Here is a 17,340-nt window from a genome sequence, read left to right as displayed (position 1 = left end):
TTTGGCTCTGTGCTCGTACTCTGAACGGTGACAAAGTTGTATCGAATCTATTCCCGGCCCTTCGCAAGACTGGCAACATCACACTTAGTATGACCAGGCAACAGAGGAGTGTTCATTCAATCCATTTCGGTGATGCTTTCTTGGCCTGAATGAATGATCCTTGTGGCCGAAGCCATGTAAAACGGAAGAAAACATATGGGTTATGACAGATATCGTAAGCAGATGCTTATTAGCATCTATTCACATTCTTGCATCAGACCTCGCTGAAATTGTCCACAAATCATGGATAGAATGAGTTATTTGAGCTCAAGTTTTGTTGATGTGCTATATTCCAGTATTCAGAGTTGAGTCCAATCCTCCCCAAGTAGTGTGGTAATCAAAGAATGAACTCAGATGTGCTGCTCTGTAGATGGGGTGTCTGGCTAGAAGGATGGTTTAGATTTCTGCCTCATTCAGAAGTACATTTCTCATCCTTTCCTCCCAGACCTGAGTGGAACAGACTTCAGACTTCTGGCAAGTCCAATTCTCTTCTGCAAGAGAACCACTTAAGAGAGACATCTGACTTTAGTCTGTGTTTAGCTGTCTGCCAGCCGAGGCTGAGATTCTCTCATTGTCTCATGGAATTTCTTCCTTTATTATTAGCTGGGTTGGATTACAGCCCTTGTGTAGACAGCTTGTCTGGCTGGTTTCACAGCCAGACTTCTGTGACTGTAGTGTTGACAGGGGCTTGAATGGTAATAAGACTGCCCTTTCTCATACACACACACACACACACACACACACACACACACACACACACACATGCGCATGCGCATGCACACACACACACACACACACACTGTGTGTTCTTTGTTACCTCTCATTACATACTACAATGCTACAAATGAGATCAGGGACCAGGATATGGTGTCTTTAAAGGTTCAGTACTGGTCACAAAACAAAACCACTAGCCCTCTACTGCATTTGACAGGGCACCCCTGTACTCAGTATACAGTATGATATCATGTTATCACATTGGCTTCTGCTAAATGGCATAATGAGCCAAATTAATGTGAATGTCAGTTTCAATGATACTGTTGCTCTCAGATCTCATCAAATTGGACAGCAGTAGCTTTGGATAGCAAAAGCCTGTTCAATTATTCTCCATTATTCTGTAGTAAAGCCCTTTAAGCAAGAAAGAAATATTAGTCAGGGACGTTGCTGTGCTCATTGATAAACCCGTCTTAAAAATATATATATTTCAGTCATTATTCTTGGCAGACAGCATAAGCGTCTGATGAGATGTGATGACATCTTATTACTTGCACAACAGACGATAAACTGAAACAATGTATACATTTGTCTCTCCTTCAGTAAAGTATGTTTCTGTCCTGTGTCTGAGAAGTAGCAAAGAAAGTGCTTCAGAGGTAGCCTTGGAAACAGAGAAAATGTAATTGGGTACGTTCCGTCTGACCTGGGTAAGAGTGGGTGTCATCACAAAACAAAGGATGTACAATTATTACAACTGTCTGTTGTAACCCACCCCTGAAACGGGAATCAACCGAGTAAAATCTGCCTCCTCACCTCTCAGAGCAGATCAAGCGTCCTGAGCATTGTAGGCCATACACACACACTCGTTAACGTTGCAAGTCATACACACATAAATTAGCATGGCAAGCTACCCACACCTCATTGAAATAGCAGGACAGGGACTAAGGCTTTTAGCGAGGGTGTCCTCATCAATGACATGACACCTTCTCTTGCTTTCAGCACCAAATAGCTGGAGTCCATATAGTGGCAGTCTAATGAGTACTAGTAATGAACTATAGCAGAGGTGGGGGTAGTAGTCAACTGGTCTCATCAGAACAGCCATGTTGTACTGGCATGACACAGTGCTTGTAAAGGGGGGGAGAGTGTCGGTTCTTATAGAGAAGGCTGGATGTTACACACACGCACACACGCTGCATTAAGAGTGGCACATTGCTAGCAGGGCAGTGTAGCTCGTCAGCACATTATGGAATGGAACTGTGTCACAGGGGGAACCTTGTGTCTTGCAGGTGGGGAACGCAGGGGGACTTTACAACGACGCACCCGCTTCCTGTGGTGAAGGTGAAGCTTTTCACCGAGAGCACGGGCGTCCTGGCCCTGGAGGACAAGGAGCTGGGAAGGGTGAGAGCCATTAGGAGCCATCAAGGATCGAAGTAGTATTGTCAAACATCAACAAATCACACCCATCACTAATATCAGTTGAGCCCTCATCCATATCAACACTGGCAATTCATTGTGGTACGGTAGTAGCCTCATCTATGGTTTCTGTCCATAACTGTTGATAGCAGGCCCCTCTGGGTATGTCAGAGCTTGTATACATCAACCTGGTTCAGTATCAGAGGCTGGCAGATCCCAGCGGCCGTACCATGCGAACATCCATCGCTGCTGTTAGTATCACGGCTACAGGCCTCACAGCTCTCCATCGCACTCTCTCTCCATCAATCCCCGCATCATTATAGCCTACTATCTTTCATCTCTCGCATTCGCTCTGCTTTCTTTTTTTTTCTCTCTCTCTCTCTCTTTTTCTTTCTCTCTCTCTCTCTCTCGCTCCCCCCCCCATTCTCCCTCCTGTCCTCTCCTTTGTTATCTCTCCCTCTTACCACGCAACAGATGGGTACTCCCCTTTGAGATGGACCAAACAATGAGCTGCTCCAGATCACTCTTGCTTGTTAGTGTGATGCAGTACAGATGAATCTGGATCTGTTTTAGTCATCGCCTCTTGCTCAGACACACGCACAAACACCCCACGCACACACGTACTGTACACACAACCACACACATACCATACACACGCACACGCTATATAAATACACACATTACACTTACACCAACACACACGTTTATATATACACCCGCGCACACTGCCGGTACCAACACACTCCCTTTCCACTCGCCGTTTGTTCCCATGTCACATTTTCCCCTCCAAACGTTCATTGTTGTTCATCTACATTATAAAGAACCCTCAGCTCTGTGTGTGTTTTGTTGTACGTTCAGTTGATCTACCTTCCATTGCTTATGTCTCTCGTTGATCACAAGCTCACACACGTGAACAGAGTCCTGCAGACAGACTGACTGAATCAGAAGATGACATGTCTTGTCCTGTCATCTTCCAGACACCTATCGTCTCTGGTGTCCTTCATCTGTCTGGTCTCATCACAGTCATGCAGGAAATATGACACAACGACTGTCTGCCAATGGCAAGCTTCCTTGACGGACTGACTCCACTGTGTGTGTGGAGTAGGTTAGGGTGTGACTCTGTCGATATGTGTTCACCTGCAATCCTTGCCCACTGTTCCCAGCTAAATGTCTAATTTCTTCTCCCCTCCATCTCTCTCCTTCCCTGTTCCTTTCCATCTCTCCCCCCTCCATGTCGATCTCTTCCCCTCCGTTGTCCTGTGTCCCCCAGGTGATCCTGAACCCCACCACCAACGGGCCCAAGCAGGCCGAGCTCCACAGGATGGTGGTGCCCAAGAACAGCCAGGACGCTGAGCTGAAGATCAAGCTGGCCGTCCGCATGGACAAGCCCCCCAACATGAAGCACAGCGGGTGAGAACCACAGAACTACCCTACCCAGAAACACCGTTCACCGTTTAGCTTCTACGGGACAAACTACACTACCCAGAAACACTCACCGTTTAGCTTCTACTACGGGAATAAAACGACACTACCCAGAAACACCCCCTGCTTAGCAACTACAGGTTATCTATCACCTTAAGAGTTTATATAAAGTGTGTGTGTGGGGGGGACGGAATGACATCAACCAGGAACGATCCCTGGGGTTTAAGAGGAACACTTCCCAAAGGAGATAACATGGAGGGTTGTCCATCTCCTGCAGAGTCTCCACAGTGTGATGACACTGCATAATGATGGCACACTGTTACAGTAGCTCCCGTTTTATGGCCGCGGTGGCCCCTGTGGGGGTGCGTGACGGAGACTGGGGCAGTTAGCCAGGATTGTGAGATGACCTGCGCTAAGTTCAGGTCAGGGTCACAGGCAGTATAACATGCAGCCACAGAGCTGTGTGTGTGTGTGTGTGTGTGTGTGTGTGTGTGTGTGTGTGTGTGTGTGTGTGTGTGTGTGTGTGTGTGTGTGTGTGTGTGTGTGTGTGTGTGTGTGTGTGTGTGTGTGTGTGTGTGTGTGTGTGTGTGTGTGTGTGTGTGTGTGTGTGTGTGTGTGTGTGTGTGTGTGTGTGTGTGTGTGTGTGTGTGTGTGTGTGTGTGTGTGTGTGTGTGTGTGTGTGTGTGTGTGTGTGTGTGTGTGTGTGTGTGTGCGTGTGCGTGTGCGCCGTAACCAAGAGTCCCACAGGAAGGAGAGATGAGCAGGAAACAAAACAGAGAAAGGTTGACATAACATTCAATTCATTCGAGTCAATCACATTGATTTATCGAAAGGTGAAAGGTCTGGCGTTAGGTACTGTATAATGCATGTTGTGGATTCATGTTGAAGATGTAATTACAAAATGAGTTCTTATGTGCCTCTGCTGCCGAAGGACCCCCTCCAGGGGATAGAGTGCTGCTCTGCTCTACTGTACACGTTACTCTTCTCTCTACTAAGATGGCCCCAGATGCCAAACCAGTAGTTAGTGATCTGGAGGAGTGAGCACATACTGACTGCCCTTACACACGGAGACCATGAAAGGGAGGCCATCTAAAGGCGCGCAGTGCCCTCTAGTGGCCGTTGGGAGTGAGAGCAGAGAGGATGAGGAGGAGACCGTAGGAACAGAGGAGCAGGAGGATAGAAACCGACTCTGTCATGAAACATGTACAGTCGTGTCGCATCCATCTAGTGTCTGTTTAAAAGAAAGTGTTCAGTTCCTGTTTAATATTCAGCACCTGTTGTATGTGCAGTTCGTATGTACGTCCTGCAATTTTAGGTCGACGATGCGATCACGTTTTGAGTGTGTCTTTGTGCCAGAAGGGGGCAGCAGACTGTTAGCTTTAGCGCCTCGTCGATCTTCACACCCGTGGAAACGGACGTTTTATTCAAACGGAGAGGATCGGAAGAGAGAAACGGTGAAGTTGAATGCATTCTTTGGATGCGATGATATCTAGTATCTTCTGCTTGATATAGGGCTAGTAATCCGAAGGTTGCCAGTTCGATTCCCGGCCGTGCCAACTGACGTTGTGTCCTTGGGCAAGGCACTTCACCCTATTTGCCTCGGGGAGAATGTCCCTGTACTTACTGTAAGTCGCTCTGGATAAGAGCGTCTGCTAAATGACTAAATGTAAATGTAAAATGAAATGTAATGATATGAGTGTCACTAACAACACGAGGAGCTTCAAGTTCCAACTTCCATACGCGCTTTATAATAATGCGTTCTATGCCATTTCTAGCTATTAACGAATATCCTTGACGCCAACATACCTACTACGGTGGAGTACAATCACCTTTTCAGCATTTCTGCCTGCTGCCTATGTCCTCAAGTTTAACCTTCACTTTTGTCTGCTGGAATGCTGTGAACACCTGTTCCATGCCTTGGGAACCATTAGCAACAACGCTATAACAATCCTGCAGCGGTTTCTAGAATGAACCTGTCGAGGCATGAGCTGACATAGCTGGATGAGCTCCCAGTCACTTGGATGTGTTCCAACATCACCCTCCCCCGCCATCAAGTATGGTCGGTGCTTATCAAGTGTTCCGGTATGTAGGGCCCACCGTGATAGGTGGTCACACTACAGCCAGAAATGCCACATGGGCAAAATGTTAACGAAGCAGGAGGTGTCCAGTCGTCTGCGACGGGTCAGCATGGGGAAAGGTCAGCAGGGACGTCGACCACACTCTTGAGGGGGAGGCCAGTGGAGAGGAGGAGGGTTGGGGTCACACTTTCACGTTCTGCTAATTGGTGAAGAGCCCCCCTCCCCCACCCCCCAGTCCTAGCTGAAGTGTTAGTGTGTGTGTACTGTCTTTGGTGTGTGTGTGTGTGCACTGTCTTTGGTGTGTGTGTGCACTGTCTTTGGTGTGTGTGTGTGTGCACTGTCTTTGGTGTGTGTGTGCACTGTCTTTGGTGTGTGTGTGTGTGTGCACTGTCTTTGGTGTGTGTGTGTGAGCACTATGTCTTTGCTGTTTGTGTATGTATGTGCGCTGTGTCTTTGGTGTGTGTGTGTGTGGGTGCAAAGTGGCTCCTCCTAATTGGCTAGTGCCTCTTCAGATGGTAATTACAGTCTCAGCTGACCCCCCTTGCGTGCCAGGGTGCAACCTAGGGCACACACACACACACACACGGCCCACAAACACACAGCAGATAGATGGAGAACACAGGCTGCAAGTCTCTCTCTGTCTCACACATGCACACACGCAGACACGCACACAGGACACCTAAACTCATGAACATACACTCCCTGCTTTGATTCCACGTATTTTGCAGTACATGGCATACACTGTCGAGAACCGCAAACAGATGTTCTCATACGTAGCTAGGAACAGAAAAAATGCCCACACAAATACACACGCATACACACACCAGGAAGGCAAGCACACCTGAGTTCTCCCAACCCTTCTTGTGTCAAGAAGGCGAGAGAGACCGAGAGACAGAGACTGAGACTGGGGAGGTTAGATTTTCAGGTTGAGCGCTCCCCATTAAAAGCAGCCATCTGTTGATGGGGAGCCTGGATGCTGGAGAGGAGACTCCCGAGTCTCTGTGAGCTCACTCTCAGCCTTCCCCAAGACTGCAGGGACACTGCAATCTGCCAACCCCCAAGAGAGTAGAGGGAGAGAGAGCGAGCGAGAGAGAGAGAGAGAAAGAGAGAGAGAGACGGAGAGAGCGAGCATGTGTGCACATGTCTTCTTTGTGTATGTGTGTGAGAGAAAACGGGGGAAAAAAAGATGGATGGAGACGGAGAAGGGGGCAGACATGACTGGGTTGGGGGGGGGGGGAGGCAGGGGTCCAGGGAAGAGGGTTTAGAGAGAAGAGGAAGATTGGAAGGAAGAGTGCCAAGTAGGAAGAAGGTGAAGGAGTCAACCAGGGAAGGGAGGGGGTGATGGGGGCTGGAACGAGATTGGTGTGTGTGTGTGTGTGTGTGTGAATGAGAGAAACACCACTGAAAGATGGACCACACAGGCAAGCAGCTTGAGTAGACAGTCCTCTAACTCCATCTCTCACTCCATCTCTCACTCCATCTCTCACTCCATCTCTCACTCCATCGCTCACTCCATCTCTCACTCCATCTCTCACTCAGTCAAGAAGAGATTTGTCAGCGGAACGACGAGCCGATTGGTTTTTCTGGTTCATCATCCCCCCCTCTGCTCCTTGCATCTATCTCCCTCCACATCTCCTGTATACCCTCCCAGCATCCCTACTCTCTACAAGAGGGTGCCACTGTACGGCATTAACAGCCATTTATTTACAAGACAACGCTCTGAAATAGGTGGTCGTGTTTTACCTGTTGTCACGGCATATACTCATAATAATGCTTCATAGCGAGGTGTGTTCTTTAGTCAGTAGATGGTGGTAGCGGTTGTAAAGCTAATGGATTCCAAGATACTGTTGGAGCATGTGTTAGGATTTATCAAGGTTAAGCAAAGTCCTGCCATTTTGGTGTTCTCGCATAACGACTGTGCTTTAAGCCCTAGTTCAGACTTCACTCAAGTGCCTTTTTGAGGGAATTTAGAGCAACAAACATGCAAGCTGCTCATTTAGTCTGAAACATTGGGTTTTATGCAACTGGATCAGTTGTGGCATATCAACAGCCTGTAACACTCGACTATGATTATTATTTTGGGGACACATTTGAAACAGTTGTCTACGTTTTAAATTGTTCTCACCCTCTCTTTTTACTTATTCAATACCCCCCCCCCCCCCCCCCCACACACACACACACACACACACACACTCTCTAGCTCTGTCCATCTGTATCTCTCTCTCCCATTCTCTCTGGGGGGGATCCTTATGTCAGCTCAATGTACTACTTTTACCCAGCTCTCTCTTTATGGTGGTTTTGTCCATGTCTCTCTATCCAACTCCTGGTGTTAAGAGCCCTCTTAAGGGGGCTGAAGGCCAACCAGTGCCCTGAGTAACAATAATGGACTGAAGATAATTGTGTGTTTGTATGTAGCCTGTGTGTGTGTGTGTGCGTGTGTGTGTGTGTGTGTGTGTGTGTGTGTGTGTGTGTGTGTGTGTGTGTGTGTGTGTGTGTGTGTGTGTGTGTGTGTGTGTGTGTGCGCGCGTCCGTGTGAAAGTGTTAGAGATTGTGTATTCGAATTTGGAATCCGGGTGTCCGGAATCCGGTTTGTGTGACTATTGCGCTAAAGTTTTACAAGTGTGTCTCATATCGGAATATCTTCACTTTTTTTTGCCTTTAGTAGCCCAGTCTGGCTGAAGTCTTGACCGTCCAAAAAATTACAAAAAGAGGACGAACAAGACCATCGGGTGTAAATAAATAGTGTAGTTAACAAATATTACCACACAGGGTCACTGTTTATTTTTTTAAAATAATTGTTCCTTCCCTTCTCTTTCCATGCAATTTAAATGCCGACATATTTAATTCAATGTAGTGCTTTTCGTAGTTTGAGATATTGAATAAGTCCCACGAAGAGGTTATATTTGTTCAAATGTATTTTAGCTGACCTGATTTAATCCTTCACCAACCATATAAGCTGTAAAGTTTATTCAATGGCTATTTCATAACTGGAGTTGCGTGTCTTCCGCAGATTAATGACAACCATTTGACAATATGACATATTATTGTAGGATACTTTACAATCATCACATTTATATTTGTAATTACCTCTTTGGATGAGATAATCGTCGTAATATTCGTAGTCCTGTCATGTTAAAAGGTTCTGTAATGTAACTGTGGGTTACTTATTTTACTTTATACATGTTCAAGGTTAATGTCGTTTTTAAAAATCAGATTTTTTTCGGTTTGTGTAAATATGTTTTTTCTAATTGTGGTGGCGAACGAAACAACTTTGAGCGGTCAGCTAAGGGATGACTGCCTTGCAAGGTTTGGAAAATAATGTATTGTCCCGCGTGTTAACAAAACTCCTGAGAAAGGCCCAGATGTGCAGTCGAAGACGTTCACGCGACTGGCTTTCACGTTCTTCATAGTCTATTGACTGCGTTGCACTCTCCCATGCGTAAAGCTCATGGACAATTGGTTACATCGTTTCCATTTTTTGCGTCGAGAACAATTTCGTTTCTGTTCCTCATGTGTACGCACTGCATACCGACTGATCGATAGCAGCCACAAAAGGGTCATTCGACTAAAAAAATAAATATTTAACATCACCATGTGAAGCATCTTTAGCTGCGTGGGCCTATAGGTTACGGAGAGTTAGCAACATAAAACGTGTGGCCAATCCAACATCTTTTACCAAATTGGAATTGTCATTATTCCTGTGTTCATATATTGTTAATTCAAGCAACGTCGGCCCAAATAACTACAGTGACATGCCTACTAAAATCAAGTAGGCCTATAATTGCCAAATTCAAGCTACTTCAATGTAACTTGACTATTTAAGAAAAAGTAAAATCATGGTCCTCCTAATTATTGGCCAACACGCATTGACAAAAATCTCCCAAACTCACCAGTATTATAGGACAATTTGAAAGTCGATATTTTACAGGAATTCATCTACAGTACAGTTTAACCATCTTTTTCAATTTATAGTCAAGCCACACATCTGTGAATAAGGGGACTATAATTTCAGATTAATGATTTTTCTAAATTTCAGGTATTTGTACGTGTTGGGCCAGCGGCTGTGGAAACGTTGGAAAAGAAGATATTTTGTTCTTGTCCAGGTAAAAAGTCGCAGTAAACCAGGGTTTGCCAAGTTTGTGTGTATATAGTTAAGACCAAAAGTTCAAATGAGTTTTTTTGGAATACAAACAAGTTTACAGGACATTTAGGTGGTTGACTGCATTCAGAGCATGTAGGCCTAACCTTCTAAAGATTATGAATATTTTTAGAAAAGTATCTTTCTTACTTGTTGTAATTGGGGGATTACATGTACAAAATATGAACTCTTGATCTTTTTGCCAGTACCAACAAACTGCCTGTACCTTTGTAAACCCCTACAGGTGAGCCAGTACACCTTTGCCATGTGCAGCTACAGAGAGAAGAAGTCCGAGCCTCATGAACTGATGCAGTTGGAGGGTTACACTGTGGATTACTCTGACCCCCAGCCAGGTAGGCCTACTTACAGTTGAACACACATATTGAGGGCACCCATAAACAATACAAGAAACACTACACTATAAGAAGCAGGCTAATGTGACACACACGCATGCATGTCCACTTCTAGCATATACACAAATAAATGTATGTACCACACACACACACAAACTACAAAACATTTGAATTGCGTTATTTTATGTTCTTTTGGCAACAACATACACTGCTTCATACTGTACCACACCATGTAAACATCCCGTCTATCAATCCACCCAAGTTAAAAGTACTCTCTTAATTCAGCTGAATCGTTGTTTCGTGGACCCCCCTCCCACCCCCAGGTCTGCAAGGGGGTCGGCTGTTCTTCAGCGCCGTCAAGGAGGGCGATCTGGTGTCGTTCGCCAGCGACGACGAGCAAGACCGGGTGCTGTGGGTGCAAGCCATGTACCGGGCCACGGGCCAGTCGTACAAGCCCGTGCCTCCCGCTCAGAACCAGAGACAGAACTGCAGAGGAGGAAACCCACAGGCAGACGCCCCTGTCTCACTGCTCAGTAGGTCTCTTCAGATTTTTTTTTTTTTAAAGGTGCTCCGTAGATTGCAAGTATGACACGTTCAAATTGTGTTTGTTGTGAGTTTGGAGTCGGTTCTGTGTGAAGCATATGTATTAATGCTGTGAGACACGTAAAGGCGATTTGTAGTTTTTTACTAACAAATTAGGATATGAGTCATAGTGTTGCAGTGTTATTGTACATAATCATGCTTGTCCCAGCTTGACAACGAAAACCACAATAGGTTTAGGAAAAATAGAAGTGAGAAGGCATACTGTATATATTTTTCACATAATACATATACACATGGGGAAGTGCATTTATGTTGAAAGCAGTTGAAGGCGAACGCCATTGATTTGCTGTAATTCCGCTGCTGTACGCTACCTCTCTGGACAGTGGGGGACTAATGAGACAGGTTAGTGTGTGCTTGTTGGCTTGCTGTGTGTGTGTGGAAACACACACTTTTACCCCATCAGTCCAAATGGAAAAGTATGCATGTGTGCACACGGCTGTGTGTTTGTACATACGTGTCAACATGCAATATGTGCATTCCCGTTTGGCACAGATTGTATTGTACTGAGTGATTTGTAAGCCACTATACCCCATTGGTGGTATTTAGTCATATAGACTGTGTATAGGGACTTGATGAAGGGGACAATATTGTTGTACCATATGAGTCCCTTGTAATGGCTACTTGTTGTGATGGAACTGGAAGAGTGGTTTATTAGAACGGGGTAACTATTTGAATTGAATGGAAATGGGAGGACTAAATGGACTGTATGGATTAAAAAGCTGTTAATATTCATTTTTCTTGCATGTGCTCCTCTTCTAATGTTGTCAGGCGGCTCAAGTCTAGCACTTAAATCTGAAGGGAAAATCTGAGGAGAAGCAAGGTTCATCATTTACTCTTATGTGCCCAATTACCTTACACGGCAACGTGCTCAAGTCTTTTATATATATTTTTTGTCTCTCTTCTTGTCTCTCTTTCCCTCTCTGAATCGCACACAACCCACACACCACACAGAACCTTTGCCAAGTGGGTGTTTGGTGAAGGCCAGTTTAGCCTCAAGGAGTTAAGTCCATTGAGAAATGCCAGACCTGCTGTACTAGCAACACTCTGCTGCATTCAAAATCTGCACTTGAACATTGGGTTCTCTAGTTGAACAGTCTAAAACATTGACTTTGACAAACATGGTTTGGGCCATTCACAGCAATCACTCACTCACTGGCATGTGTGATGCAACACCTTTTCACCCATGTGTTAAGACGTGCCTTCAAAACACAAAGAGGACAGGACATCATCTCGTCCTCCTATTGATTAGGTATGAACCGGAACAAAAAGATCTTCTTAATGCACATTAAGGACATTTTCCAAAGACAAAGTATGGCTGAATTATGTTTGGCTTCTAATTGTTTTTCTCCAATTGTTGTTTCAATTTATATAGACAATTATTTTTCAAAAGGATACTTAGATAATTGGATAACTGTCATAAAAATGCACATAGCTAAGGACAAATGCTGTTACTATTGGTGATTTGCTCTGTTAAAAACCCACACGTTGCAGTTTGAGCCTCACCTTCACACTCGCATCAACATCTCATGTCCCTGTCAGTCTACATATAGCAAACAGGAGGCCGTTTGCCACGTTGTGTCCTCCGATGGCATATTCTCTCGTCATCAACTGAAATTCCCTCATCTCAGACGACTTCTTGAATTTAAGATTCGGTATAGACCCGGGGATGGCTTAAGGATACTTCTGGTTCCCAATTTGAAATCACAGGAAAGGCCTTTCTGTCATGGCACTTTCCCCTTCTTCGTTTTGTTTGACGTATCAAAATGACGTGCCGGTCGGATTTCTGTCAAAGTCTTTGTTGGTCTTGTTTGTGAAGAAGCAGGTGGACAGTCTGACGTTGGGGTTCGAACTCTAGCAGACGTCCAACCTGTCTCATCACCTTAGATTCATGTTTACTCATATCAGCCCATGCACTCTTTGAGAGTCTTGAACCTGTGTGTGTGTATGTGTGGAGGGGGGGGGGATTGTTTCTGTTGGTGTGCCTGTTTGTGGTTTGTGTGTATGCGTGTTTTTTTCCCCAACCATGCTTGTCTTTCTGTTTAAACTCTGAAGTTTTCTCCAGTCTAGTTTCAGCTGGTCTGCGCCGGACACGCGCGCGTCTGTATCTTTTAACAGGAATCGTTGTCGGGGACACAGATATCCCTGTCCGCCCTCATCTCGTCTCGCCTCGCCGCGTCTGCGCCCGCTCGAAAGGAGCAAATCAACTCGCTCGGCACCGGCTACCTGAGACAGCGGAGCTCCGTGTCTCCCCACCCACGTCAATAACCTGTCATAATCTACCCGCCACCTCACCGGGGGGCCTGTCTCATGGATGTGACTGCAGCTGTGACACCGGTCATGGAAGCCGGAGAGATTGAGTGCCACCCTTCCCTCCAATTCACCTAACCCCCCCCCCCTCTCCCCTCCACACACACACACACACACACCACACCACTCCACTCCCAAGCACACACCCAGCCTACATAGCTGTCCTCCCTGTTTTACAAAGTTGGAATGTAAAAGATGTTAAAACATTCAATAAGGTTTGATAGAGTAGGCCAGCAGCAAGTGCTGACTGTAAAAAGCTCCTCAATATTTCTTCCTGTCAATGCTCTGCTAGCACAAACACACACCATATATCTGTTATATTCTACAACGCAAGGGAAGTATCTCAATAGGATTTCTATAGTAACTATGAACTAACCTTCCCAACTCATCCATACCCACACACACACACACACACACACACACACAGTTACAGACAACAACAGTCTCCATCCACTCTCTTGCACAGACATACTTCTTTGCCTGATTAAACCCTGTAGCTGCACACACACAGACACGCACACACACCCATCACCAAAACTCCACATTCAGGAACTCAACAAACACACATGTACACGCTCACACACTTCCTTTCAACACCCCCCCCCCCTCCCCTCCACGCCGTCTCATACAGATAATAGCGGGAAGTTAAAGATGACGTGGATCAATAGGATTTCTCAGAATGACTGGATAAGTTAACGTCTCGCCTCCTCCTGCTGCCCCTCAATCAATACTCACCCTCCATCCCTCTCTTATTATCTGCTTTAATCTATATCCCTTTGTCTCGTTTTCTTTGCAGTCAGCTCCTTCACCCCTTTTCTTCGTGTGCCGACGTCTGCAAATTACATTAAGAACGCCCCGTGTTTGGGGTAACGAATGCAAAATGACCTACTTCGGTATTTTTTCTCTATATTTTTTAAGCAAACGGGGCCAGGGGTGCCAAAGGGCAAGGGAGACAGAAAAGGCGATGGAAAGAATGAAAGAAACGGCGTGAGCGTCGATTCCGAGTTGATTGTGGGGATTGCACTTCTGCTGCCTTTTTGATGACAAAAGCGATGGAGGGAAGGAGGGCGGGGGGGGGGGGGAGAAGAGGACTGAACACAGATGTCTCTGGAAGCGCCGCCGGGGCGATGCGGACGTGCTTTTCTCTGTCCGTATAGAGTGGGCGTGCGCCGCAAAAAGTGGTAGTGGCGAGTCCAAAATGGCGGCGTTGATAAAAAGCAATCACTAATGCGTGTCTCGGGCGCGTCGCCACGGGCGTCGGAGGCGTGGGGGGACGCCGGCCTTTCTCTCGGGTCCTTGGTCTTTTGTGTGTCCACATGTCAGGCTAAGAAACAAATGTATTTCTACAATACGGGGAAAAGGAGAGCAGTGTTAGGCTTTTTGTGTGTGTGTGTTCGGTGGCTGGGGAGGGGGGTGGGGGGCTCAACGCCAGCCATTAACAGTCCTCTTTGAAAGGACTGGAAATGAACTTGGGAACAAACCTACAAGGCAATTGCTGGCAAGTCTGCCATCTCTTTCACTCTTTCTCTTCTCTTTGACGTCTTTTTTCCCTCTTTTAGCTGTCTGACCTGGCCTTCTGGCCTCATTACAGCTTGCTGTTTATGGACGATGTGTTCTGTGTGTGGGTTTGTGTTGTAGGGGAGTGTATGTGCAAACATACTGTAGAACGTGTGTGTCTGTGTGCGCGCTCGGGTGTTCTTTTCACATCCGCTGGCCCTCTGAGACGTGGAAAAATATTTAACCGACAAAGATCTAGGACACACACACGCGTCGGCCATGTCAATGTAGCAGCACACACTCAAAGCCGTTAAAAGGCTCCCCTAATGCTGTTTTCATCCAAAGGCCAAGACCCACCCTCTGCAGTTCATCATGACTCATCGTAGTCCAAGTAAAACGTCTTATTTCCTCTGCCAATAGTAAGGCTAGTGTCAATGAGTTCCATCCGATGGATTATTATGTCAGTGTTTGTCCTCGCATGCTCTCGCGCGTTGATAGTGTTGGTGTCAGTTTCTTGTATTTAGAGCTGAAATGGGGAAACTGGCTTTCACAGAGTATCTCAAGCCAACAGAGGTGGGAACTATTAGCCAAAGCATAGAAAACCCACTGTGCCAATGCGAGTCAATGGAAACGTCCTCCATAACAAGCCTGTTTCACGGTTGTGCTCAGGCGTGGATTGTCTGTGCTGAGATGTGCCGTTGTTTTGTGAGTCCAACTTGAACAGAAGTTATGTCTGTGTTTCAGTGGAAAACAAAGAGAGAGAATCACTTACTTGTTCTGACAGTTTTTGTCAATCTTGCCTTCGGCAACTAGTGTGAAACGCATTTCACGTCAAACATTTGATCTATCAATTGTTATTGCTCTTCAGTCCTTGATGAGTGCGTCATTTGCTTTTTGATTCTAAATTGTTTACTTTGAGAGACTAACCTCTCTTTTTCTTTCCCTCCCCTTCTCTGTCTCTCTCTTTCCCTCTTTCTCCTTCTGTCTCACTCCATCCTTCCCTCTCTTTCCTTCTGTATCTCTCTCCTTCCTTTTCCCTCTCCTTTCTTATCCCTCTCATTCCTTCTAAACTCTCTTTTTCCTTCTCTCTCTCTCATTATTTGTCTCTCTCTCCTTCCTTCTCTCTCTCTCCCCAGGTCTTGATCGTACCCAGAGACAGGGAGTGGAGGAGCGAATTTCGGCTGTGCCTTGTCGGTTCGACCATGCTGCCCTGTTCACCATGCTGCAGAAAAACACCCTACAGCACCGCATGAACGACTCCTTCTCCTGTCTGGTAAGAACTGACAGGCAAACGGAGAGACAGACAGATGTCAAGGCAGCCAGGACAGACAGAGAGACAGGCAGACGGAGAGACAGACAGACAGGCAGCGAAACAGACAGACAGACAGGTCGACCAACAGACAATCAAACAGTATCTATATTGGTTGATATATGTACAACGAAGCAGAAGCCTCTGACACCCAGAAGCTAGACAGAGGGCAAGCGCACAGCCCCTGTTCTCCCATGGCTGGGTTAGAGCCTCCATGCCCACCTACAGGCTCAGAGAGCCGTGGTCTGCCTCACACGGGGCCCCTGCCCTCAGGGGATCTCACCCTCCACGAGGAGGGATAAACGGTCCTAATCAATACTGTCCAAACAGGAGCTCAACCCTCACAAATGACTGCTGTGGCTGTTGAGGGGAGAACGGGGGCATGTGTGTGTGTGAGGTGGGTGCGCACACATTTAGTTCATTGAACTGAAGTTGTAATACGAGCAAAGGCTTTAAAGCATAATACAGTGCAGTAAACATAATGCAGATTGAACTCCCTGAGAGAGAATTCCGGAAAAAGGCGCCTGAGAGCAGATTGATACAAACCCTACCTGATGAGAAACAGGCAGCATATGGCCCACCTGTGTTGTTCTCATTCCAAACAAGCTAACGAAGCTAGGAGCAGCCGCCGTGACACCTGGGCTTCCCTTCCTTCACCAGACTTCCGTCACTCAGTCACAGCAAGCAGCCCCAGCAATCGCTCCCTTCCCAGGCTCCTCTGGTTCTGGGCCTTTGTCTTCCACTGTAGAGATGCCCCGCTTCAGATCCTTTCAGAATGACAATGCCTTGGAACATGGACATATGTTGAGGTGTGGGCCTCCCGGATTCTGCTCGTTTGACACATGGGTTGGTTGGGACTTTTGGTCATGCAAGTGTGTTTAGCAGCATGCAAGCTTACAGTTACAGTGCATTTCTAGACATGAGTAGAATCAAGCGACAGCTGAGGTGGCTTAGACCACGCAGACTACTAAAAAGTCTGGAAGGGTGTGTTAGGATTACCACCCCCCCTCCCACACACTTACTCACACACACACGCCACACTCCCCAAAAGAATTGGTGAACCAGAAAGTGAAGGGTTGTGGGATTCTTAAGACTGACCACTGAACTGGACATTATCCGAAGACCAATATTTAGCACTTCCTTGATTTTTTTAGCTACAGAAGGCTGACTTTGTGACCCAGTTTGGCTGTGTACGTGCGTGCATACACAGCCTCCTATTTACAGGAGTAAATAAATAAGATGAGAGAGAATGTTGGGATCATTTACGCTTGTGTCACTGTGTGCCACATGTAATGTGTGCGTGAACGGAGGGGGGGGGGGGGGTGAAGGCTAGTTTTTACCTGCTGTGCCCCCCTCCTCCTTTGCTCAGTGCATTCACACAACCACCTCTGTGCATAATGTTGTCCACATTCTAACACCTAACGTGAATGAAGGTGTCATCAAATGAGTGTCTCTAATGGCCCGTCATGC

General features: G+C 46.4%; 1 protein-coding gene across 6 annotated transcripts in view; it reads left to right on the top strand.

Annotated features, from left to right (window-relative positions):
* cadps2 (Ca++-dependent secretion activator 2) overlaps positions 1–17,340 on the top strand; it is a 93,192-nt gene that overhangs the window by 41,687 nt on the left and 34,165 nt on the right. For all 6 annotated transcript variants that reach the window (XR_010876549.1, XR_010876550.1, XM_067234400.1 and 3 more), the window contains exons 7-12: positions 2,037–2,148; positions 3,434–3,573; positions 9,700–9,766; positions 10,046–10,154; positions 10,478–10,687; positions 15,698–15,834. Coding sequence is in view for 4 of the 6 variants with exons in the window: in XM_067234400.1 (XP_067090501.1) it covers positions 2,037–2,148; positions 3,434–3,573; positions 9,700–9,766; positions 10,046–10,154; positions 10,478–10,687; positions 15,698–15,834 (775 nt within the window). In the remaining 2 variants the exon portion in view is untranslated. The remainder of the gene's footprint in view (positions 1–2,036; positions 2,149–3,433; positions 3,574–9,699; positions 9,767–10,045; positions 10,155–10,477; positions 10,688–15,697; positions 15,835–17,340) is intronic.

This window comes from Osmerus mordax, chromosome 4, assembly GCF_038355195.1.
Source record: "Osmerus mordax isolate fOsmMor3 chromosome 4, fOsmMor3.pri, whole genome shotgun sequence".
In the NCBI taxonomy this organism is placed as follows: domain Eukaryota; kingdom Metazoa; phylum Chordata; class Actinopteri; order Osmeriformes; family Osmeridae; genus Osmerus; species Osmerus mordax.
The sequence above is the reverse complement of the archived record's forward strand: the minus strand, read 5'-3'. Positions and strand labels throughout refer to the sequence as shown.